Below are 23,826 nucleotides of genomic sequence, written 5' to 3'. Positions count from 1 at the left end.
GATGATGCAACATGAGGAATATGACTAGAAGCACTATCATCAAGCAAGTCACAAGATATGCCAACATCAATGTGAGCTCCATGTTGAGTAGTAGAAAGGAGGTTGTCATGAGCTTCCTTAATCTTCTCATAAGAAATGGTGAGTCTCTCATGAGAAGTCTTTAGCTCCTCATACAAGACCTCCAAAGAAGCATGATCCTTCTCTAGAGCCTTGAACTTGACAATCTCCTTTTCACTATACGCATGGAGCTTCTCAAACATACTCACAAGCTCATCATAGGAAACATCATCACAATCATCGTCACTCTCACTATCACTAAGAGATGCTACCTTAGAAGAGCCCTTAGCCATGAGACAAAGTGGAGCGAAGAGTGATGGAGCCTCCTTGATGGCTACAACGGCCATCTTCTTCTTCTTGGAGCTTGCATCATCACCACCTTCTTCTTCGGACCCGGATGAGGCGGAGCTCTCCTCATTTGAGTTCCATTCCCCGATGAAGGCCTCAATCTTCTTCCCTTCCTTCTTGAGCTTCTTCATGAGCTTGTAACCTCCACTCTTCTTCTTGGATGACTTGTCTCCATCATCATCCTTGGAAGGGCACTTGGAAGCAAAGTATCCCTTCTTACCACACTCAAAGCACCTCAAGTTGGAGAGAGTCTTGAGAGTCTTGTTGGGTCTTTTATTTCTTCTCTTATTGGAGTTGGAGCCCCTTCCTCTCTCCTTTCTTCTTCCCAAGAGATTATTGAATCTTCTAGCAAGAAGGGCAATCTCTTCCTCCAAGTCATCATTGGCTTCATTCACCTTGCTCTTGCCCTTGTCTTCAACTTCGGCTTGGAGAGCAATGCACTTCTTGGATGGTGAGGCTTCCTCCATCTCCTTCTTCTACAACTTGTACATGTCATTGGTGTTGATCTTCCCCAAGAAGCTTGTGGGTGTCATCCTTGACATGTCGGAGTTGATGAGCATGGTTGCAAGGGTCTCATACTTCTCCGGTAGAGCCTTAAGCATCTTTTGGGCAACCTCAAGCTCGGTGTAGGTTGCCCCAAGCCCCTTGAGATCATCCACGATGACATTGAGCCTCCCATACATGTCATTCACACTCTCATAAGGCAACATGGAGAATGTCTCATATTGGATCTTGAGGAAATGAAGCTTGGCATCCTTGTACTCACTTGTGCCCTCATGGATCTCCGCCAACTTGTTCCAAATCTCATATGCGGTCTCAAGGTTGCTCACTCTATCGAACTCCTCTTGGCTCAAAGAGTTGAACAAAGCATTCATGGCTTGAGCATTGAGTTGGAGGTTGCGGTGATCAATCTCTGTCAAGGGTGTGCCAATGATAGCAAAGCCTACATCCACAATACTCCAAATATGGAAGCTCATAGCTTTGAGGTGAGTAGACATTTTAATTTTCCAAGTGGAGTAGTTAGTGCTATGGAACATGGGTGTCTTCCCTACATGTTTCACCTCGTTCGACATCTTCTCTCTAGGCGGTGAAGCCCAAACAAGAGAGACCAAGCTCTGATACCACTTGTAGGATCGAAATGTCAACTAGACGGGGGGTGAATAGGCGATTTAAAAACTAATTGACACCTAATCAAAACTAACCTAAGTTGCTAGGCTCGGTGAGGGTCAAGTTTAACTAAGCAACTAAGTTATGTTTTGCAAACCTAGGGTGATAGAGGCTCAATTATATCTCTAGGAAAGTAAATCACACTCCTATGTCATTGTTTAGCAAACCTAGGGTGACATGATCTCAAGTATGTCTCTAGGAATGTAAATTGCACAAATGTAAATGCGACAATCAAATGAGACAAGGAGACAAGAGATTTTTCACCGAGGTTTGGAAACTTGCCGGTTTCCTACTCCCCGTTGAGGCGAGCCCAACTCCACCGCTCAACCACGAAGCCACCGCACGCCCCCTTCGTCAAGGGGTGGGCAAGGCGGGAGCCGGCCCATGGAGAGGACTACCCAAGCCTCGATCACTCAGGGTAGTTCTTCCTTCACTTCGAAGGTGGTGAACTCCAAACCACTCACAACTGGCGCCGGGCCTCCTCCACAATCTTCTCGGAGAGGTCACCGGGCAACTCCTTCACAAGCCGTCTAGGAGGAGGCAATCTCCAAGAGTAACAAGCGATGACCCGGCTCGGAGATGATCAAGTGCCACACTAGCTCTACAATGGAAGAAATGCACTTGACTCTTGGCTAGAACAACCTCAACCACTACAACGGATGAACACTAAGCTCAAATGTGTGTGAGAGAGGTGCAAGGGGTGTATGCAATTGAATTGGGTGCCAAGAGAGCCCCCTTGCTGCTGGTGGGGGAGTATTTATACTCCCACCAACCAAAACTAGCCGTTGGGGGGTGAAATCCCCCAATTTTGTGTACTCCTCTGGTCAGACCATGCTACTCTGCAACGGCTAGAAAATTAGTCGTTGTTGCCCTGTCAGAGGGCCCCATCGGCCTGGCCGGTCAGATCGACATTGAGTGTCCGGTCAGACCGGCCTCGGCTCGGTTAGACCGCCCTTAGCTCGGTTTGACCGAATACGGCTCCGTCGGCTCTATATCGGCCAACCCCGAGGACACCATCCCGGCCTCCAGGGGGCCGGTCAGACCACCCAAGTGCCGCCAGTCAGACCGGCCTTGTGCACCGGTCAGACCGCCCGCTTGGGGCCGGTCAGACCGGCCAGGGCACGCCGGTCAGACCACCACTATGTGGCCGGTCTGACCGCCCCTAGTCAGGCCGAACACAGTGAATGCAAGTGTGTGTTGAAAAGTGAGCACAAGTCTAAATGCAATGACCTAATGTGGCAATTAAAATCATTTCTTTGCTAGGTCATTACCCCTCTTAATAGTATGACGAAGCTAAGAATAAACTAGCAAATTTGATCGCCCTACACCTCGATCAATTTAAAACTAAAGCACTAGTTTTACCATCTTCTTTTCTTCGCTTCACGCCATCAATTTTAATCCATCAATAATCATCCATGCGCACTCATGATGTGAACCTAACTCAATATAAATATCTCAAAGACAACGGTTAGTCCACAATTAGTGCTTGTCATTAATTACCAAAATTAACAACGGGGGCCTAGATGCTTCAGTCTTCCTCCACCTCCACGAATTAGCACTTAATCCTATATATATTTTCCTCTATAAATTTCTATGTACACCCTCTAGAACAATTGGGTTTTGTTTAGTTGAATTTTGCCAAGTGCCATTCACCTTGTCTCTAGTCCTCGCTCGATTAGTCATGATCGACTATAGATTCAGAGCCCCCAATAGTTGGTGTGTTGATTTGCCGGGTCGATTAGATCTACCACTTCAATCGCAACTATTCCTTGTGCTTATTCACCTATTCGTAATATTTAGATTCCATCTTATCTTGTTCTTGCAGTGTTCTCTTGTCTGCATTGCAGGGGTCATCAACCGCACGTCACGGTTGGTACGACATCGTTTGTGGTGTAGCGATTGCACGGCGTCCTGGACTTGTTCTGGTTGGTAGCCACGCCGCAAATGTCGCACTCGATCAAAGCGAGAGTTATCCCCTTACCAGAAGATCAGGCCATGAGAGAGAGCGTCATCAGGGTAAGTCCTACGTTCCCTCGGCCCCGGCAATCTTATCGGCTACATTGGTGTTGTTCAAGGCTGCATCGCTTCGACCTCTCGAATCACTCTGGTTCAGTTGATATTTTTGCCTACCTATTTATCATATATCTTAGTTAATCTAAGTAGATTTTTCAATTTACTTGTATCCGTCAGATCTTTTTCTAGGGTTTTGCCGATATCAGTGTTGGCGGCTGTTAAATGTCGATTCTATACCGCCAACATCTGCATAAAGTTCAATAATAAAACATCCAACATAGTGATACGTGCTTAATCTCACATATTCCACAAGTGTTGGTGTATATTTGTATGCAGATGATAAATCCTGAAGTTGGGAGGAAAATCAGACTAAAGTGAGGAGAAACGTATATCCATACAAGGATGGGTGGTGAACTTCATAGAAATACCAGAGAATCAGCCCAAAACACCAAAGAATGGATATAGGAGGACCAGGAGAGGAGCCAGGCCAAAGGCCAGGCCAGGGGGGCCCAGCCCAAGTTCGGCCGAACCCCTGGTTCGGCCGAACCCTGGTGAGCACCGTTGGATCCAAGTTTTGGCATGGACGCTCCAAATCACTCCCTGATGGCGGTTGCGGGGCAGTTCGGACATTTCCCCTTCGCCAACCGTCATACCTACCTCTATATAAAGACTTCACTTCACTCACTTCAACACACACTTTCAAGCTTGAGCTGAATTATAAGAGGCTCAATTGTACTATATTGTATACTAGAATAGGAAGAGAGTAGAGTAGAAGAAGTCGAAAGAATTCCGGAGTTGTCGGTAATCTTCTCTTATTTCTTTTATTCTGTTTATTACTCTGAAATATTCTTCCTGAGTAATTTAGATTCATCTTGTGGGAATTATCTCTTGGTTAGTTCCTAAATAGCATACGGGATTATTGTTCACTATAATTAACTAAAATATAGTGATTGCTTCGGTGAGTTATAAACACTAAAGTAGATATTAATTGCTTAGATGTGGTGTTTAGGTAATTGTTATCCAGTAATTTCTTCGTATCCATAGTATATTTGAGGTAGGTGTAGAGGTGGTGACAGCCCTCAAGATCACTTAAGTCCTCCCTGTCCGGGTACGTAGTAGAGCGACATCTGGGAACAGCGGGTTGCCAGTGCCTGAAGTATTGCATTAGGATTAAAGTTAAGCTTTCTCTAGACACTGTTTCTCACTCGAAAATCCTCTCTATCCTGGCCTATCATTTGCTTGGTGTCCTTGGATGAACCAGAGGAAGATCTAACCACACACGTTCCCTTGGATTTGATACCCTTGGAATACTCCGTAGGGGAAGTGCTACAGCGGTATATCTGTGCGCTTGCGGATTTTATCTATGACCGTAAGAATACCAACAATCAACTAAATTGTTTTGTCGATTTAGATTAGCTACGGTATCCACCACCCTGAAAATCAGTCAAAGGCTTGATGCTTAGTGCTGCATCAATTGGGTTTGACCGGGGGAAAAACGTGGAAACCTCTTGAGAGCTCTCGCGACCGCCTGGGCGAAAAAAGTCTTCCTCTTTCCTTCCCTCTCAGATCCCTCTCCCTCCTCGTCTCCGGTGGTTTGCCGCCGGTGACAAGGGGGAGGGGGTCGAAGGCCCTCTATTCTTTGTAGATCCACAGTTAGGTTCATCCTGTAGATTGAGTTCTCTCGTAGTAGTATTTCTTTTGGTTGTCGAGGAGGTTGCCGGCACCAACCATCCTCGTCCTAGCGTTATGGTGGTCGTTGCCGGTGGTTTCATCGGTTCTCGACTAGCATGCTGCTGGGTTTCTCATTATCGTCGCCAACTGGGTTGCAGCCAGACCTGGTATCGCCGGTCACCTTGGCTATCTCCGGCGTGCAAGCAAAGAAGCGGGCGACCTCCTGCTTCTTCTCCAACGATGTAAATTTGTCAAGCAACTGTGTTTGACAAGACAAACCGATGAAGCTTCAACCTCCCCTCATCGGAGGCCCCATCTTTGTCCCAATTTTTGGGCTAGTCTGGGTATGCTTCTTGGTTTCCTTTTGTAGATGTTTGTGTTTTACCCTCCATCGCTGGCAAGATTGAGAAGACTTGCCACAAATTTATCCATCAACTTAATTCCAGTCGGTGTTGTTATGAGGTGAAGCTGTGTTTCTCTTTGAGGCCCTATTTAGGATTGTGCAGAGGCTCCATCAGTTGCAACTCGCTGTGGTCATGCTTGTCACCGTCGACATCAACTCCTACAGGGCAGCTATGAAGGTCTATGGAAGAAGAAGGACTTGATTGCTTTTCTTATCCTAGCTTTTGTCCTTCTTTGCAAAAACATGAGTTTTATGTAAATTATATTTTCCCAAGGGGACATCCTGTAAATCTGGCATTGTATCCAGCCTTTTAAAGTAATATATCGGAGGCGTTAGCCTCTTTGTCTAAAAAAAAATTGGGGTTGATCTACTAAGTCGTGCTTAGAACCATAATCTCTAGTCTGCTTTTTGATTGCCAATAAAGGTTTCATCGGGGTTTTAGCCGATGAGTTATCTAGACGTTGCATCGGCTTATAAGGATTACATACAAGTTAGATTTAGCCGATCGCAACAAATGTTTTACTGTTTATCTAATCGTTTGGATTTAACAACATTGGATCTCTAGCCGATGTATGCTTCAACCTTCAGATTAATGTTTTTTCCTTTATATCATTATTAGTCGATTGATTTCTATTGGATTATATTATTGTTTTATTACATTATCATTAGCCAATTGTCTTTATATTGTTATTTACATCAAGTATCATTATATGCATTGGACATATAGCCGATTGCTCAAAACCCTATCGACATCGGCTAGTACCAGCATCGGTTGAAATTACTCCATCGGATTGTCAGCCGATCGGCTCTTTGGTGTTCAACATATTTATCCATCTTGTTAGTTGCAAGATCAAACTGACTGGCACGCCCGCATCTCATCAATATTTTGAACCTATACTGGCGCTAAGCGGTTCTCCCAAGCTGTTGTGTTCATCCACTTAGTTCACACCAAGCATCATCGGCCGAGAGCGGATTTTTCGTCAACACGTTCCTGAGCTCGGCCGGGGGCACCTTACAGGTGGCAGTTGGTTGGTAGGGGTGGCACACACCCGGGCATAGCACAAGTGTGCCAAGGCGTGGGTGCGCGAGAGTAGCGGCACGCCAATTTCGGACGCGCCAACACTGTTGTAGGCTACGACATCCAGGCAAAGCGGCGAGCGAGGAAGAAGGGAAGGAAAGGCAACCGGATTCTCACCGGGCAGTGATGGAGGGAAAATGATGGCTGAAGAAGTTTCGGTTGGGGACTACTGAGCTCGCGAATCGTCCACACTCCCGCGGAAAAACAACGATGAGGTTTGATTGGCCGCAGTTCGTCCGTTGTCCCATGCGGCTACGGAATCATCGTAATCGTCGTGCGTGAGCGATTCATCCACGTGATGCTATTTCTTGCTTGCTCCGACTTTAGTGTTGCCATGGAGAGGCAACCCGAAGTGGCAATTAAGGATGGCTAGGCAAAACGGAGTGGTACGCGGGTTTGGGTGGCACGGCTCCAAGCATGTGCGAAGTGTTTGATCGGGTGCCATGAGTAGCTGGGTAGACTGGCATGATGGTGAAGGTGATCGATGCAAAAGGAGGACGAAAAAGAGCTTGCGGTGGCTTTTATAGCCCTAGCGCAGCGGGGGAGTGGTGATGGCTTCTAGTTCTAGGCGAAGGGAAGAGGTGGGGTGGTACAACTGTACAAGGGAGTGAGGATGGTGGGTGGTGCGACGTGGATGAGCCCCGCCCTCATGCGAACGCACAATGTCGCACTGCACTAGGCATGGCCAAGGCTACAAGGTGGTGTGCGGGCGTGTGGCAGCGGTAGGGCCACGATGCTATGCGAAACTATGGTTGACGCGCGTGGGCGTAGTGGAAAAAACTGGACCGGACCGGCGATTCAACTGGAACCAGAGTTTGGCACGGTTCGGTCGAATAGAAAGACCGGACATGCAATTGAACCGCTTCAGACAATCAGACCGCTTGAACCGGCCAGTTTTGTTATGAACCGGACAATAAACCGCCTTCGGTCGGACTGGGTCAGTGAATGAATGGGCCGCACGACGGCCCATTTATTTGGGCCATACTTGTTTGCTGTTGGCGGTTGTTAAATGCCAATTCTATACCACCAACATCTACATAAAGTTCGGATAATAAAACATCCAACATAATGATAGGTGCTTAATCTCACATATTCCACAAGTGTTGGTATATATTTGTATGCAGATGATAAACCCTAAGTTGGGAGGAAAATCAGACTAAAGTGAGGAGAAATGTGTATCCCTACAAGGATGTGTTGTGAACTTCATCAAAATACCAGTGAATCAGCCCAAAACTCCGAGAAATGAACATAGGAGAGTCCAGGGAGTTCACCGACCGAAGGCCAGGCCAGGAGGGCCCAACCCAGGTTCGGCCAAACCCCCCTAATCACCGTTGATCCTGGGGTTTGGCATGGACGCTCCAGATGCTCTCCTAATGACGGTTGCATGGCAGTTCGGACTTTTCCCCTTCTCACAACCGTCATAACTGCCCTATAAATAGACCTCACTTCACTTAATTCAACACACACTTCCAAGTTTGAGCTGAATTATAAGAGGCTCTATGTCACAGCCTGATTTTTTTCGTTTTAGGATTTATAAATTATTTAATAAATTATTAATAGAATTTATATTAAATGTTCATTAATTTACAAGTGAAGTTAAATGTGGGAAATAAAATTTCCTAAATTTAAAGCATGGATGGATTTAAATTTTAATAAATTCTCCATGATTAATTATACTCTCTGAAATTTTCTCGGATTTTTCAGAGCTCAATTCCTAAATGATACAAAGAACAGTTCAATAATTAGTTAATCAATTAATGAGCTAATTATAATTATGTTAAGTGCTTTTCTTGTTTAAAAATCCTTAAATTATAAATTGTTGTTTAAAAGGAATTATTAGAAATGATCTTAAAAGCCTAAAAGAGAAGATCTAATTTTAATTTGTTAAATCTCAATATAAAAGTGGGCTAGATAAAATTTTGTTAAATACTTCTCTTGTTTCTATAGTTCCTAGATTTTTCTGGGTTTTATTTGAGCCATGGAAGTATTTTTAATCAATGGAATATCATTTCATGAATAATTTAAATAGAAAAAGGTTTTAAAATCTCCCTTTTGGCTTTGGGCCGAAAGTCGGCCCAAGTCTCTCTCTCTCTCCCTCTCCTCGGCCTGCTTGTGTCCGGCCCAGCCGGCCCAGTCCGCCGTCCCTCCCTCCTCTCTCTCTCGGTGCCGCTGACAGGTGGGGCCCACCTGTTAGTCGTCTTTAACCTCCGGCCGCTCCTAGCCGCGCCGCAAGCCGCCGATCTCCTTCCAAATCCGGCCGCCTCCTTCCTTCTCCGGCCAAATCAATTGAGGGGAAATAATCTCCTCGATCTCCTATTCCTTTTCTCTTTAGGAAACCCGAGCTAATCCGTTTGGAAATCGTCGGATTCAATGCTGATTTGGTTAGTTTCTCTTTCGAAACCCTAAAACCTTCCGTCTCGCCGCCGGTCGCCGTGGGCCTCCGTCGCCGCCTCCTAGCCCCTATAAAAGGATCCCCGGGACCTCCTCTATCCGCCGCCACCTTCGCCCTAGCTTGCCGCCTTCTCTAGCGCCGCCTCCGCGTGGTTCTTTGCGTCGCCGCCGCCGGCGGGTGTCCAGTCGGGCGCCGCCGTCGCTTCGGTCGTCGCCGTCGATCGCCGTCTCCTTCTTCGGCATCGCGAGGAGGAGCAGCACCTCGTCCACCCCTCCATTGCCGCCGTTTCCCGCTAGAGCACCGTCGTCACCGCCGCCCCAAAGCCCGCCGCCGCTTCAACCTCGCCGCCATCGTCATCCGTCGTCGTTTGCCGTCATCCAAGCCGCTGGTAAGTTCGCTGAGCCGAGCTCTACGCGTTGGTGCCCTCCGTTTGCGCCGCCTCGCCGCCGTTCGCTGTCGAGCATGGGGTGCCGAAGCCGCCGCCGGCGATGACGTCATCGTCGACGTCAGCGCTTCGTCAGCCGTAGACCCGTGGTGGACCGGATCGATCTCGGCCGTCCGTTTGGCTTAGATTAGATCTCGGCCGTTGGTTTCGTAGACCGTCTCTGTGAACCCGGTTTACCGTGGACCGTCTTTGATGACGCAATAAATCTCTTTTCCTTTTCAAAAATAATTCCTTATTGCGTCATAATTCAATAAAAATCCATATAAATGCTTTAATCCGGTTTAATCTTTAAAAATTCATAATTAATTCATATGAAGTCAGAATGAGGCCGTTCAAGTCTCATAATTCATCTAAAATTATGATCTGCATGTTTGTTTACTTTATATGTATTGTTTATTTGGTTTATTTTAGTCTTTTTCCTCGTTTTGCGTGTTAGCTTGTCGTTTCCGTCGTTTCGAAGGTTCGCGAGTGCGCTGGAAGTGTTCAAGAAGATTAATTGAAGACTAAATATTGCAAGCCAAGTCACACAGATCCCAAACACAATTCCTTTGAGCATGTTGATCCTATATTATTCTCTATTTATTTCAACTGTGCATTTATTTTCGAATGTCACCGGGTGGTGTGAATTATTCCTTAGTATGGCCAATTTGCATTGATTACTCTATTCCTTGATACCTTGGGTTATTATAATTTGACTAGTTGGATTTATATATTGGTTCAACTAGATATATTAGATATAATTGCTTAGCCATGCTTAGAAACATTAGCACATAATTGGGATAACTAATGTTTTACTATTACTTAATGATGGATATTTAATGATAGCTCACGATGGCTAATCGTGATTGGTTAATTAATTAATTTGCCAACTAAAACTTGATAAAGGTGGGTTGTGAGCACATGGTTTTGATGGTCGTGCTCATGACAATTAAGGACCGGTTCATGAGTTTCGGTTGTGAAACATTAACCGTGCCAACCACAAGCCAGAATGGACAACGGCTGGACACTTTGTATAACAAGGCTCATTGCGGAGCACCAGACTGAGAAGTGGCGGAAATAAGCCCACGGTGGTCGCTGGGGAGTCCATGCCTTGTTTAATAAGGGGGTGATTATGATCCAGGAACGGTGCACTGCTTTGAGTTGAGTTATGCGAGGGGTCTTGTCACAATCACTCGCCATGGTGACGTGTCTGCGCGGACATGGTGACATGACGGTGGGTTGTGTCTTGTGGGACAGTGGTACACCTCTGGCCAGAGTAAAACTATTCGAATAGCCGTGCCCGCGGTTATGGGCAGGTCGAACAATGTCTTTCGTGATTAGTCCCACACTACTCATTAATAATAATGTGATAATTGATGGTAATTAATTTAGCTCCTGGTTTGGAATGGTACATTCCTGGTTTGGAGATAGATCTGTGCAGCCGGGTATGGTTGTTCAGGATGGTTGGGCCTGTGCAGCATGAGTGTGCTTTTAAGTGATTGATTAATATTGATGATTAATTACTCTACTGTTTTAGAATTCTCAAATTGTTTGCTAAATGCTGCTTTTGCAAATGAGCCCTATATTATGCCATCCTTTGGTATTCTTGTGCACTTGCATATTTGCTGTATGGCTTGCTGAGTATGTCATATGCTCACCTTGCAATAATCAATCAAATCTCAGTTGAAGACAAGTTGCGAAGGAGAAGACGTTTGGCTTATAGCCCAGTTGAGCTGCCTGTGGGAGTGGAGCCGGAGCTTCGCTAGACCGTAATTCCGTTGCAGTTTTCTTTTCTTTTGTAAGTATGTAACGTTATTATATTGATGAATCTGTATATTAAATTGTCAGTTTGTGTACCTCGGCTGATTCCTGGACGAGGATTTAATGCACAAATAAGTTCGGAAATTACTAGTGAATTTCTGGGCGTGACACTCTATTGTATTATATTGTTTACTAGAATAGGAAGAGAGTAGAGTAGAAGAAGTCAAAAGAATTCCGGAGTTGTCGGTAATCTTCTCCTATTTCTTTTATTCTGTTTATTACTCTGAATTCAATATAACATTCTACCTGAGTAATTTAGATTTATCTTGTGAGAATTATCTCTTGGTTAGTTCCTAAGTAGCATACGGGATTATTGTTCACTATAATTAACTAAAATATAGTGATTGCTTTGGTGAGTTATAAACACTAAAGTAGATATTAATTGCTTAGACGTGGTGTTTAGGTAATTGTTATCCAGTAATTGTTGCGTATCCCACAGTACGTTTGAGGTAGGTGTAGAGGTGGTGACAGCCCTCAAGATCACTTAAGTCCTCCCTGTCCGGTACGTAGTAGAGCGACATCTGGGAACAGGGGGTTGCTAGTGCCTGAAGTATTGCATTAGGATTACAGTTAAGATTTCCCTAGACACTGTTTCTCACTAGAAAATTATCTCTATCCTGGCCTATTATTTGCTTGGTGTCCTTCGATGAACCGGAGGAAGATCTGACCACACACGTTCCCTTGGATTCGATACCCTTGGAAGTGCTACATCGGTATATCCGTGCGCTTGCGGAATTTATCTGTGATCGTAAGAAATACCAACATCTGCAAGCTCAGGCTTGATTTTACCCCTGGTCGATTGGTTGGAAGGCAACTCCCATAGCCATTCTACCAGCCGAATGTATGGGTCAATATGGAAATACTTATGTTACATGTACTTAATGAACCGCGGTTCAACTGGCCGGTTCACATTCGGAGCGTCAGATCGGTGAACTAGGAGGGGTGACCGGGTCATCTACCGGTCCGGGTTTTCCCACTATGAGCGTGGGTACGGGAGGTTGGGATAGGTGACGTGATGGTCGGTGTCCACTGGTCGCACGAATCCCGTGCGAGAACGACTCGGAGATGAGGGCGGGTGCGGTGTGTTGAACGAGATTGACCACTGCGTCGGCTCTTTGTCGTCTAGCGTGCAACACATGGGAGGCGGTGCGTGATGTGTTGGCAACCGAGCCTCGTACGTCCATCGCGTCACGGCACTGTTGTGCGCAGGCCTATGTCATATGGCACGACATGCGGGGAGAACAAGGGAGGGGCACGGCGCGCGGAGCTAGGGGTAGTGACGGCTCGGCGATACGGCTACATTTAGGGCGCGGCTCGGCATTTTCTGACGGTGTCGAGGTGCGGTGGATGGGGCGGACTCTAGCGGCGAGCTCGCTGGCGATATGATGGCAATGGGCTCCATCTGGTACGGCGACGGTAGCGAGCGATAGCGTCAGGGCTTCGGAGGGAGAGAGGAACGAGCCCCGGTGTCGGCTCGGCTTGGTCGCTAGCTAGGTAAGAGGGGCAGTGCTGGTAGGCTGCGCCGGCCTGGGCTGGGCAAGGTAGGGAAGAAATAAAGAGACGAGGAAAAGGAAGTGTTAAGGGACCAAACTTTTAAGAAAAGGCACATTTTGCTACAGGACATTGCAACTTCGTGGTTTTAGCTGTAGGACACCGTGTGAAGTGACTTTTGGGGAAGACACTCTCAAATATTGGATATTTGCTGGTGGACACCGCGCTCATTAAAAATAATAATTTCTGGTTGAATAGGAGAGAGAAATCACGTGAAATGTCAAAAATATCCTTGGGCCCAATGTCAGCTCTCCTATCTCTCTTCTTTTCTCTCTATATTCCTCCTTCCAGCGTCGCGCACGCCTCCACGACTCGCACGCCTCCACGACATCCACCGCTTCTCCCTCGCGGGCTTCCACATGCTTTGCGTCGCCCGCGCCGAAGGTGCGACGAGAGTCGTAGCCGGACACACTCCGCACAGCGTCGCCGCGAGCCATCGTGCCCCGCCTCGCCTCGCAGTGCGACACTGGACGGAGGAAGATAGAGAGAGAAAAGAAGAGAGATATGAGAGTAGGCCCATGGGTATTTTTGATATTTCACGCGATTTCTCTCTCCTTTTCAACCAAAAATTATAATTTTAATGAGTGCGGTGTCCACCAGCAAATATCAAACATTTGAGAGTGTCTTCCCCCAAAAGTCACCTCACGTGGTATGCTACAGCTAAAACCACGAAGTCGTAATGTCCTGTAACTAAATTTGCCTTAAGAAAACTGCTAGGCTAGGCCCACTAGGGAGCAAAGTTAGACTTTAGCTTTAAAAACGTGAAATTGATTTTCTCAAATAATTTTAGTTTACAAAGGTTTTAATTAATATGTTCATTTATTTGTAAAATAATTCCTTAAATGATATTAATTCATAGAAATGGCTCTTAGTAAAGTAATTAATATTTGCTTTTATTTGCAAAATACTTTCTTAAATGATATTAATTTATAATCTGGCTCTTTAAAAAAATATTATTTGAATTCCATAAATAGATTTAGAATTTGAAATTTAATTTCTTATTTGATTTAATTTGGCATTGGCATAACATGAAAAAAAAATCCAAAGAATACCAGCACTATGGACTTTCAAATTTTTTTATTATTCCAAATTTTTGTTTCCATATTTTAAATCAAAAATGTTCAAGGTGTTAGAGATATTCATCTTGTATTCGCAATATATTTAGATTGCATCTTCTACTCGTTTGCTTGTGTACTTAATTTGTTTGCAACAGATAGCTTTATTGGGGAGGTCAATCGCGTTTTGGCTTGGTTGATAACGGATAAGTGGTGTAGTGATTGGGAGAGGTTTGATCAATCTGGTTGGAGCCTTTGGATTATCAACATCAGTCTCCAAAATCGACCAATCCAATACCTATTGTAATATTGGGACCTAATTCCTCGTCATAAAGTATACTTGCGTCGTTACGCATGTTAGCCGCGGCCTGTGGTGCGGCGCACCAACGCAATAATGCAAAAATAGCTCAAGAGTCTGCTCTCTCTTTACAAAATGCGTACACAGTCAGTCCTATTAACATACACCCTACATCAATAAGCAAATATTCAACTTTCAACGAGACATATTTTTTTTTAATATTTGATATGTTGAATTTTTTTTCAGGTGTTTGACCATTCACCTTATTTAAAAATTACACAGTTACCTTTTATTTTATAGTGACTTGTTTAATCATTAAATATATTATGAGCATGACTTATATTTTTGCTTTAAATTTTGAATAAGAAAAATCAACGGCGTCAAACGTTAGAATCAGGAGGGAGCATATTTTATTGTGGCTTTTGATATCTACATAGAAGTATGAACCTTGAGCATATATATATCTCAACCCATAGACGTTTCCTGTTGCCACACGATCTCAAAAAAGCTCACCATATTTGTAAACCACGGACGGCGACAACATGAAAAATGCTCCTGTTAGTATATACTACTAGAAAAAGTACTTTTCCCGGCGTAGGGGTCTTTTTTCGCAGGTGGACATGACCCTTGGAACCAAATGACCGTCTACAAAAATATAAATCGGGGTGAAGTTCGCTGTCCGCCTGCGAGATGAACCTTATGTGGTCAGGCTACAAAAATCGTACCTAGCAAAAAAAAAAATCTTAACTCCTTATCTCCTCCTCCCACCCTCTCCCCATCACTCATTTCTCTATCTCCCTCAACACTTCTCCTCCCGGCCTCCCCTCCACACCTCTCCTCTCACCGGCCTCTCCCCTCCCCTCATCTCTCCTGCTCTCCCTGGCCGCCGGCCGGAGGCGGCGGCGGCTACCGGCGGTGGCGGCGTGTGCTCCCAGTGGCAGCGGCTGCGGGCGGTGGCGGTGGAGGGCGGCAGCGGCAAAGGAGGGTTGAGGCGGCGCGGCTCCCGGCCCCTCCCTCCCAGATCTGGCCGGAGGGGGGCGGGGGGAGAGCGGTGGCCGGCGGGCCGGCCCCTCCCTCCCAAATCTGGCCGGAGGGGGGCGGGGAAGGGCGGTAGCCGGCGGAGCTCCCCTCCCTCTCTCGTCAGACATGGCGGTGGCGGCGGCGAGGAGGGTTGAGGTGCGGCGGCGGCAGCGGCGGATGACGGCAGGGCGCGGCAGCGGGCGACGGCCCCAGCCCCTCTCTCCCTCCTGGCAGCGATGGGGCGGACGACGGCGGGGCGCGGCCGTGAGGCGACGGCGGCGGACGATGGCTCCCGGCCCCTCCCTCCCTCCCGTTGATGTGAGAGTTTTTGCTGATGAAGATGGATGAGCTATATGTATAAAGTGATTTTAGGAATGATTTTACATGTGATTTTGTTTTCTTTCTTTGCTTGAATTGATTCTTGTGAAACTGAAATATGGCTGGTGCGTGTGAAACTGAATTTTGGATGAACTGGTGACTTCTCTGTTGCTTCTCTGTTGGATTTGGATTCACTGGATTGGATGGGGAATGGGTGGGAACTGTATTAGGAACGGGAAGCTACCACCAGAAACGGCAATAGCTGCCCATATTTTTTTAGCGTTGGAAGCTATTTTTGCAGGCGGATCAGTTACACGTCTGCGAAAATCAAATATTTTTACAGTCGTTAAGTTGCAGGCCGCTTGCCCGCCTGCGAAATGGTGATTGACCCGCCTGGAAAAACACTTTTTCCAGTAGTGCTCCTGTTAGCATCTAGCATCGCAGCATCCTTTTATACTCTAGAACATTGACAACAGATATATCCATTAATAAGACTCTATAGCTAGGTTAACATGACAAGGTAAAAAGAGAAATTTGTAGCCTGCATATCCACAACTCCCTTGATCGAGTATCGTACCAAATCAGCCTGCCATTCAAAAATACCACCACATGCTATATCAGTGTAAACATCTAGAAAATCGTAGTGTCCCACAAACAAAGTCTGATACTCCATCGACTAGCTTCTTTATGTACAACTCTCTGCCTTCTCGAGAAGGAAAACAAGCAGCTGGTTGCACAAGAACAGCCTCATCTAGAATCTAGACAGTATAGCAAGTTCCGAAGTATTTCTTCCATAATACGAAGGCAGCATCAACAGCAGGATGTGTCTGACTTATCAGCCGTCTATTATCAGTTTTGATGTCAACACAACTTGGGAGTGAAGCCTTTTGGCACTCCATTAATTCTCCCCATGCATTTCCATACCATTCGTTGCTTTCATCGTCACAGACGAAAGTGACATCAAATGTTTGAAGAGATCTCGCTTTGGATAGTAAATGCTTCATAAAGCACATTTGATTTGAGTTGTCCTTCACCTTGACTTCAGTCAGGGAAACATATTTGAGGCTTGCAAACAAGTAGCTGCTTATCTCAGAATTCAGGAAGTATTCATAAATCTCATCTTCAGAACTCAGGGAGTCTTCATCAATCTCATCTTCTGAATTCAGGGGGTCTTCGTCAATCTCATCTTCGGAATTCAGAGGGTCTTCATCAATCTCATCTTCATCCCATTCTGAATAAGCAATCTACAAAACAAGGGTAAAATTTTAATTAACTCACTTGACCAAGAGATGTCTTTAAATTGTAACATATCAGTTGAAGGTGTGAATCTAATATTACCGAAATGCAAAGGTGTTCAATGTGCGGAGCAAACTTCAGTAAAGAAGCTAACGATAGAACATTTGAGCGTTGGCCAAAATCTATGGTCAGGCAGGCTTCCCTTAGGTTCTCAAACTTGCAAGTAATTCCCTCCAGCATATTAATGTTGAACTGAAAATCATAAGAACATAGTTAGGCCTGACATATGTCCATGGTGCAAGTTTGCATCGACCTACTAATCTAAGCAAACATTCAAATATTACACCATGATCCTGTAGTTAGAAAGGTTCTTGAAGCTTCATTTTCAGAACCTAAGAGCCATATTGTCAGCAATGTTGGGATTTGTATAGGAGTACATGTCTTCAATTCACATTTGCCAAAACACGACATACCATCTCTACAATCTCCGAGTTTCACATTGACCAATTCAGTCAAACTGTAATTAAGTTGTCAAAATACTACTTTCTATCCAAAAACAAGTTAGATCATCCCAACAGCCTTACTCTGAGCAATCAAGGTGAACTAGAAGCAGTAAAAGAATTGTCCTCCGACAACTATCACAACCAAAATTTAGGAGAGAGATCAGTCCTTCTCAGAAAATGATGATGAATACACCTTTTGTTCTGAGAAGGAGTATTCATCATCATCAAGGCCATGACGCAAGGTACTTCACGCCAGTCTGAAAATAGTCAGTTCAGGGAAATGACTCGTGAGCTACTATAGCAGTCAGGGGCGGATCCAGGAACGAAAAATTAGGGGGGCTCAATTACACAATTTCTTCAACCTACAGCAATCTAGAGACCTTTATTTTATCATTCATGGTGAAAAAATTGAAGGGGGTGCTCCAGGGGGTATCCATGAGTCTTGTGGGTGTAGGGGGCACACGAGTCCCCCCTGCACCCACGTTGGATCCGCCCCTGATAGCAGTTGCAGTGTTACTGTGTTAGTGAGTGAAACTCAGTGGAAATGCAGAACATACTACATATATACAAGACATAAATGAGATCAGCAGTGCCCCCAATCAAGTCTGCAAATTACCTGTGTAAATGAGGTAACTAAAATTCATAAATGTGGATGAACATGTACATGGGATTCACAAGCAGACAATGAGGCAAGCAAAGATAGGCGTGTAATGAAAATTGGGATCCAACGAGGTATTCAAATGGTTTGACGTCGTACCTTATCACTGATGAAACAGAGCTTATTGACAGTAGAAATATTCTGGAAAGCATCGAGGAAGTCTTGGGTTCCGAAGAGGCGATCGAATGAGATGGTCGCCTCCTCCAGCATGGGGAGCGGCATTGGTATTCGGCAGCCGTTGTCGTCACCCATCGCCATGGTGATGAAGAGTTCCCGGAGTTTGGGCGCTCTGATGGCCCACGTGTCCACGCCGCCGCCGGTGGTGGTGATCACGAGTGACAACTTGAGCACGGCGAGTTTCTCCGCCGCGACGATGAGGTGTTCGAGCTGCGTGCCGGCACCGGCGAACGGGAGGGTGACATACACGAGGTCGAGGCGCTCGAGGTTGGGGAAGCCCGGAAAGCCCGGCGGCGCCGCCGGCATGTCGCATTGCTCGATGTCGAGGCGGACGAGTGCGGCGCAGGAGAAGAGGGCGGGTCCGGGAAGGCGGCACGGCTTACGGCCTAACGAGAACTCCAGGCTGAGATCCTGGACGCCCTTCCGCGCCATGGCGCGGAGCCAGCGGGCGGCACGGAAGACGTCGCGGCGGGCGACGCGGGCGCGGAAGCCGCGGACGGGCCGCGCGCACCGCCACAGGGCGCGGCCGCCGCCGGAGTAGGCACGGGGCAGCTCGATCTCGAGGTTCTTGATCGACTCCCAGCGGCGGCGCCACGCGCGGGAGAGGCAGGAGGTGCGGACCAGCTTGTGGAAGGGGAGCAGCACGAGGATGCGGTCGTCGAGGATGTCCGACGGGAGCGCCATCAGCATGTCCGTCCTGGGCGGCGGCGGCGGCGGTGGCGCCTGGGCCGGCAGTCGCTGGCGCTTGGGGGAGGACGGGGAGGAGGAGGAGCCCGAGGTCGCCATTGTTTTGGAGGTGGAGGTGGAGGTGGAGGTGGCTTGCTGACGACGCTATGATCCAACGGCCTTCTTCTTGAACCTTCCCCAAGATATTTTATAGGGTCAGCCAACGAGTTGGAGGATAAAATCGAGCTATGGCCATGTTTAGTTACCAAAAACTTTTCACAAAAATATCACATCGAATCTTTAAACACATATATAAAGTATTAAATATAGATAAAACGAGAAACTAATTGCACAGTCTACAAATCTTTTGAGTCTAATTAGTCCATAATTAGCTATAAGTGCTACAGTAACCTACATGTGCTAATGACAGCTTAATTAGGCTCAAAAGATTCGTCTCGCAGTTTCCAAGCGAGTTATGAAATTATTTTTTTCATTCGTGTTCGAAAACCCCTTTCGACATCCGGTCAAACGTCCGATGTGACACAAGAAATTTTCATTTCACCAACTAAACAGGCCCTATGTTGTGTTTTACTATTGCGTTTTACTTCCCACGAAAGGAAGCTACGAAATGTGAATGTACCCCGCTGAAATGGTTCTCTTCTTTTCCTTTGATTATGTAAGTGTAGCTATTTACGATGTGAGCGTAGCTCAACTGATTAGAATACTTGTGGTGGAATCAACCCACCCAAGTTCAAGTCCTATACTTTACACGGGTGCTCACATTATGGCTAATATTCTTTTGGTGGTAGACGATATGACACGGGTGCTAGCTCACATTTATGGCTAATATTCTTTACGAGGTGTCTGTGATGATTACGGGCAGATCGAGCGCACGGCGTGGTGCTTGCTTGCCGACATCGACGCTGTGGCGGCGGAGAGAGACGGTGATGTGGGCGCTGTCGTAGAGCACAAAGAGACCGCGCACGGTTGCACACAAATCACCATTTCGGACTTGCCTCCCTACTGCCTCAGGAGGTCTTGGTATCCTGAATCTTGAAAAGTTCGCAAGGGCTCTTTGATTGCGATGGCTCTTGCACGAATAGAAGTCGTCGGAAAAGGCTTTGGTGGGGTCAGAAACACCTTGTAATGAAACTGACAAGCTACTGTTTGCAGCGGCAACAACAATACAAATTGGAGATGGAGCGAAAGTGAAGTTCTAGGAGTTGGCTTGGCTTCAAGGGAGAAGATTGAAGGATGTCGCACCACTAGTCCATGCGACCTCTAGGAAAAAGAGCAGGACCCTCAAACATGCCGCTTTAGCAGATCAATGGCTGCACGACCTTGCTCTACCAACAAACGAAGGATGGACAATGGATCTGATTGACCAGCTCATCACCGTTTGGAGTGCCGTTCGGAATGTACACTTCACGGAACATGAAGACCAGATCACCTGGAAGCTCAACAACCACGGCAAATACACGGCCACCTCAGCCTATAAGGCGCAGCTCCTAGGTACAACAACATCATCGAATTTTGACACATTGATATGGAGGCCTTGGGCACCGCGCAAGTGCAAGACCTTTGCCTGGCTGAAACTCCAAAACAAAGTGTGGACATTAGACAGACTAGCAACCAGAGGCTGGCCCAACGGATCCACATGCCCTTTATGTCGCCAGACTCAAGAGACAGCTCTTCACCTGCTTGCAGAATGTAGATACACAAGAAGAATCCAGAATGAAATCGTGCAGTGGACAGGCAATGACCATCCAAGACCTTCTAGCTGGCAAATATCTTTGATGGTACATGAGTGGTGGGAGGCCACCGTAAGCATACGGGAAACACCTAAGAAGGCACTACGCACGTTAACCTTGCTTGTTAACTGGGAGATATGGAACGAAAGGAACTGGAGGACTTTCCAGCATAAAGAGTTGCCGGCGCCAACTCTTCTAGCCAAGATAAAGGAGGAAGCAAAAACATGGGGTTGGTGGGCACAGAAAATCTCACCACCTGGTTGATAACGTAACTGCCTATAGTTGGTTTTTGTTTTTTTTCGTACATTATCCTTTCTTACAGTTTTCGTCTCCTCTATCCAATGAAATTGGAGGCCTCGTTGATTCGTTAAAAAAAATGGAGGATTTGATTAGTTGGTTAGGATTAAGTACAGCACGGGAAGGATCGAGGATAAAGGAGGCGATCGATGGACTGATCTGGAGACGACGGCGAGGGGCGAAGAAGCGGAGGTAGACGAGGTAGGCGACGATGATATCGAGGGGAAGGCCGACGCCGAAGCCGAGGAGGTTTCACGCCCAGAAATTCCCGAATAGAATTCCAAGCAGAATGTGCATTAAAACCCCGTCCAGGACCGGCCGGGGTACACAAACGACAAAGTTGACATACAGATCCACGTCTTACAAACATCATAAAAGTCTTACATAAATGCAGCGGAAAATTAAAAGATAACTGGAACTAAGCCTTGACTTGGACTGCAGCGGGAACACCACTCCACAGGTATCCTTGACGGCACGGACGAAGCCTACTCCTCGGAGAACCCACCATCTGACACGTACTCAAACTCTGGGGGTTTTGGGGAAAATAGAACAAGACTGAGTACAACCACCGTACTCAGCAAGTCATACCGGAATAGAGGGTATGATGTAGGGTATAATCAAAGAATAGCTAGAGCGGTTCATTTGCATAAAATGAGCATTTAAAGATGATAGTTGAAAGCAGTAAAACAGTTGTAATAATTACTCAATATTAACCATCCACTGTCCAGCGCTACACCACGTTGCAACAGGCCCAACCATCCACCTGAACTAATCAATTCCATTAGACTAGACTAGGGTGAGACTAATCACAGTGAATCTGGTTGACCGCCCATAACCGCGGGTACGGCTATTCGAATAGTTTTACTCTGATCAGAGGTGTACAACTGTACCCACAAGACACAGCCCCACGACACGTTTCCGTGCGCCGACATGCCACCACGACATACCGGAAAGAGGCCGTGACAGGACCCTTCGCATAACCACCTCTAGCCAAGCACACCACACCTCAGGTTTCACCCACGTCCCCAGCGAGCAACGGGCAGTCCCCTCTCGTGCCTAGGTGAATCCGGAAGCGACAAAGGCCGTCGAAGGGCCCGCCCCACTTCATCACGCCTACCCTTGCCTGGATGCGTCAACTAGAGGAAAACTACACTACAAGCCCAGCCGTTACCCACACTGGCTTGTGGTAAGTACGAGGAATTCTTCCAGGGTTTCCCGCGAACCGGTCCTTAAGTGCCATGGGCGCGACCATCACAACCATGCACCCATATCCCACCATATGGTATATTTTAATTGACTAACACTAGAACGGTGGCTTTAATCCAACACCAACACTAGAACCTGAAGTCTATGCATTAATGTGATTTCCCCCACGGTGTGCTAGTTGAACTAAGCATGGCCAAGCAATCCCTAGTCCAATCTCTAGTCATGTTATATCCTAGGCTAACAAAGGAGCATGGTACAAAAGTAGCATGGCTGTAACAGTAGGTAAACATCCCATAGTATCATTATAAAGCAATGCAGTATTTAAGGGAAAACGGTAGAGCATTTGTAATATAGGATCAACATGTTCAAGTGACAAGCATGACTTGCCTTGCTCTGCTACTGGAGGAACCTCGGCGACTATTTCAAAGTACACCGGAGCGTCGGGAGAGCCGAAATCTAAGTGACATATAAAGAAAACAATACAAACAGGCTATAAGACTACTGAAACAGATAACAAAACCATTTTTAATGGATTCTATGCATTTTTCTTGATTTACTGAGACTTGAATGGGCTCAAACGGAGCTCGGATGAATTAGATATGAATTTTAGAAGATTCATTGTGTTTTTACTATAAACAGAAAAATCCTTAATTGATTTATTGCGCAATAATTAAAATCCCGGGGAGAGATAGGGCGGCGCCGACATGCGGGCCCCACATGGCAGTGACTCGGGGGGGGGGGAGGGGGTCTGCGATGGACCGGGTCTACGGACTGGGGAAGGAGCGGCGCACCACGTGGTGCACACGTGGCGGCCACGTGGCAGCCACGCGGGCGACGGGGTTGGACGGCCTCGATCTACCCGAGGGTTGGGCGGTAGGAGCGCGTGGCCGGCGCGCACGGACGGCTCAAGCCGGCCCGGCAGCCAGGACGCACGGCGGCGTGGCTCAACGCAACGGCGGCGCAAGGCAGCGACCGGCGGCGACCGGCTGGCGGCGGAGGGCAGCGGTGTCGCGGGCGGCGACAGCGGTGGCTAAGCGGCGCGGGAGAGAGGGAGGAAGGGGAGGAGGTGGCTCACCGACGGCGATTGACGACGGCGAGCGACGGAGCGCGACGACGGCAGCGGGACGAGCTCCGGAATCACCTAGCGAACACGAAGAATGGGGTTAGAGAGAGAGAGAGAGGAAGATGGAAGAGGGCGAGGACGCCGGCCGAAGGCGGCGGCCATGGCGGAGCTCACCGGCGCGCGGTGCGAACGGGGTTCCCGCGGCTAAAAGCGGCGGTGGAAAGGCGGACGGCGTGGCCCTCGGGCTTGCGAACCCAATGGCGGCGACGGCGCGGCTCGGCGCGGTGGCTAGCGGCTACCGGAGCGGCAGCGGCGGCGGCGGCGGAGAGGAGGGCGACGGCGCTAGGGCGATAGAAAGCACGAGAGAGCTCGGCGAAATGGAGAAAAAGAGAGAGGGAAGAGCGGGGATGCTTAAATAGGGGAGAGGGGGCTCGGACGTGGCCGGGAGCGACCCGATTTCACCGGAGTAGTGGGGAGGGGTTGAGAGCGCATGGCCGGCGGGATTCAAAATTGAATCCCGGCCGTTTCGGCGCGGGCGCGGGGAAGGCGGGCGCGGGCGGCGACGTAGGCGACGACGTGGGCAACGTGGCCCGGGAGGCACGGGAGCGAGGGGGCGGCGGCGGTTGCGGGACGCGCGGCGACGGCTGGAGGTT

At 47.5% G+C, this 23,826-nt stretch overlaps 1 protein-coding gene across 1 annotated transcript; it reads right to left on the bottom strand.

Moving 5' to 3' along the window:
* Nucleotides 1-15,803: 15,803 nt before the first annotated feature.
* Nucleotides 15,804-19,014, bottom strand: LOC127781588 (uncharacterized). The gene is made up of 3 exons (XM_052308568.1): nucleotides 18,113-19,014; nucleotides 16,955-17,104; nucleotides 15,804-16,860 (listed from the first exon to the last, which is right to left on the bottom strand). Exons 1-3 carry the CDS (start codon nucleotides 18,974-18,976, stop codon nucleotides 16,375-16,377), a joined length of 1,500 nt encoding a protein of 499 aa, XP_052164528.1. The 5' UTR covers nucleotides 18,977-19,014; the 3' UTR covers nucleotides 15,804-16,374.
* Nucleotides 19,015-23,826: the final 4,812 nt, after the last annotated feature.

The sequence above is a fragment of the Oryza glaberrima genome, chromosome 8, assembly GCF_000147395.1.
Source record: "Oryza glaberrima chromosome 8, OglaRS2, whole genome shotgun sequence".
NCBI lineage: Eukaryota > Viridiplantae > Streptophyta > Magnoliopsida > Poales > Poaceae > Oryza > Oryza glaberrima.
This window is presented reverse-complemented; position numbering and strand designations above follow the sequence as displayed.

Bases quoted from the DNA above. Each gene is read 5' to 3' on its own strand.
- LOC127781588 (XM_052308568.1), bottom strand. From the start codon at position 18,976: ATGGCGACCTCGGGCTCCTCCTCCTCCCCGTCCTCCCCCAAGCGCCAG. The intron at 17,105-18,112 runs GTACGACGTCAA...TATGATTTTCAG, and splicing joins TCTGTTTCATCAGTGATAAG to TTCAACATTAATATGCTGGA. The intron at 16,861-16,954 runs GTAATATTAGAT...CTTGTTTTGTAG, and splicing joins TTGAACACCTTTGCATTTCG to ATTGCTTATTCAGAATGGGA.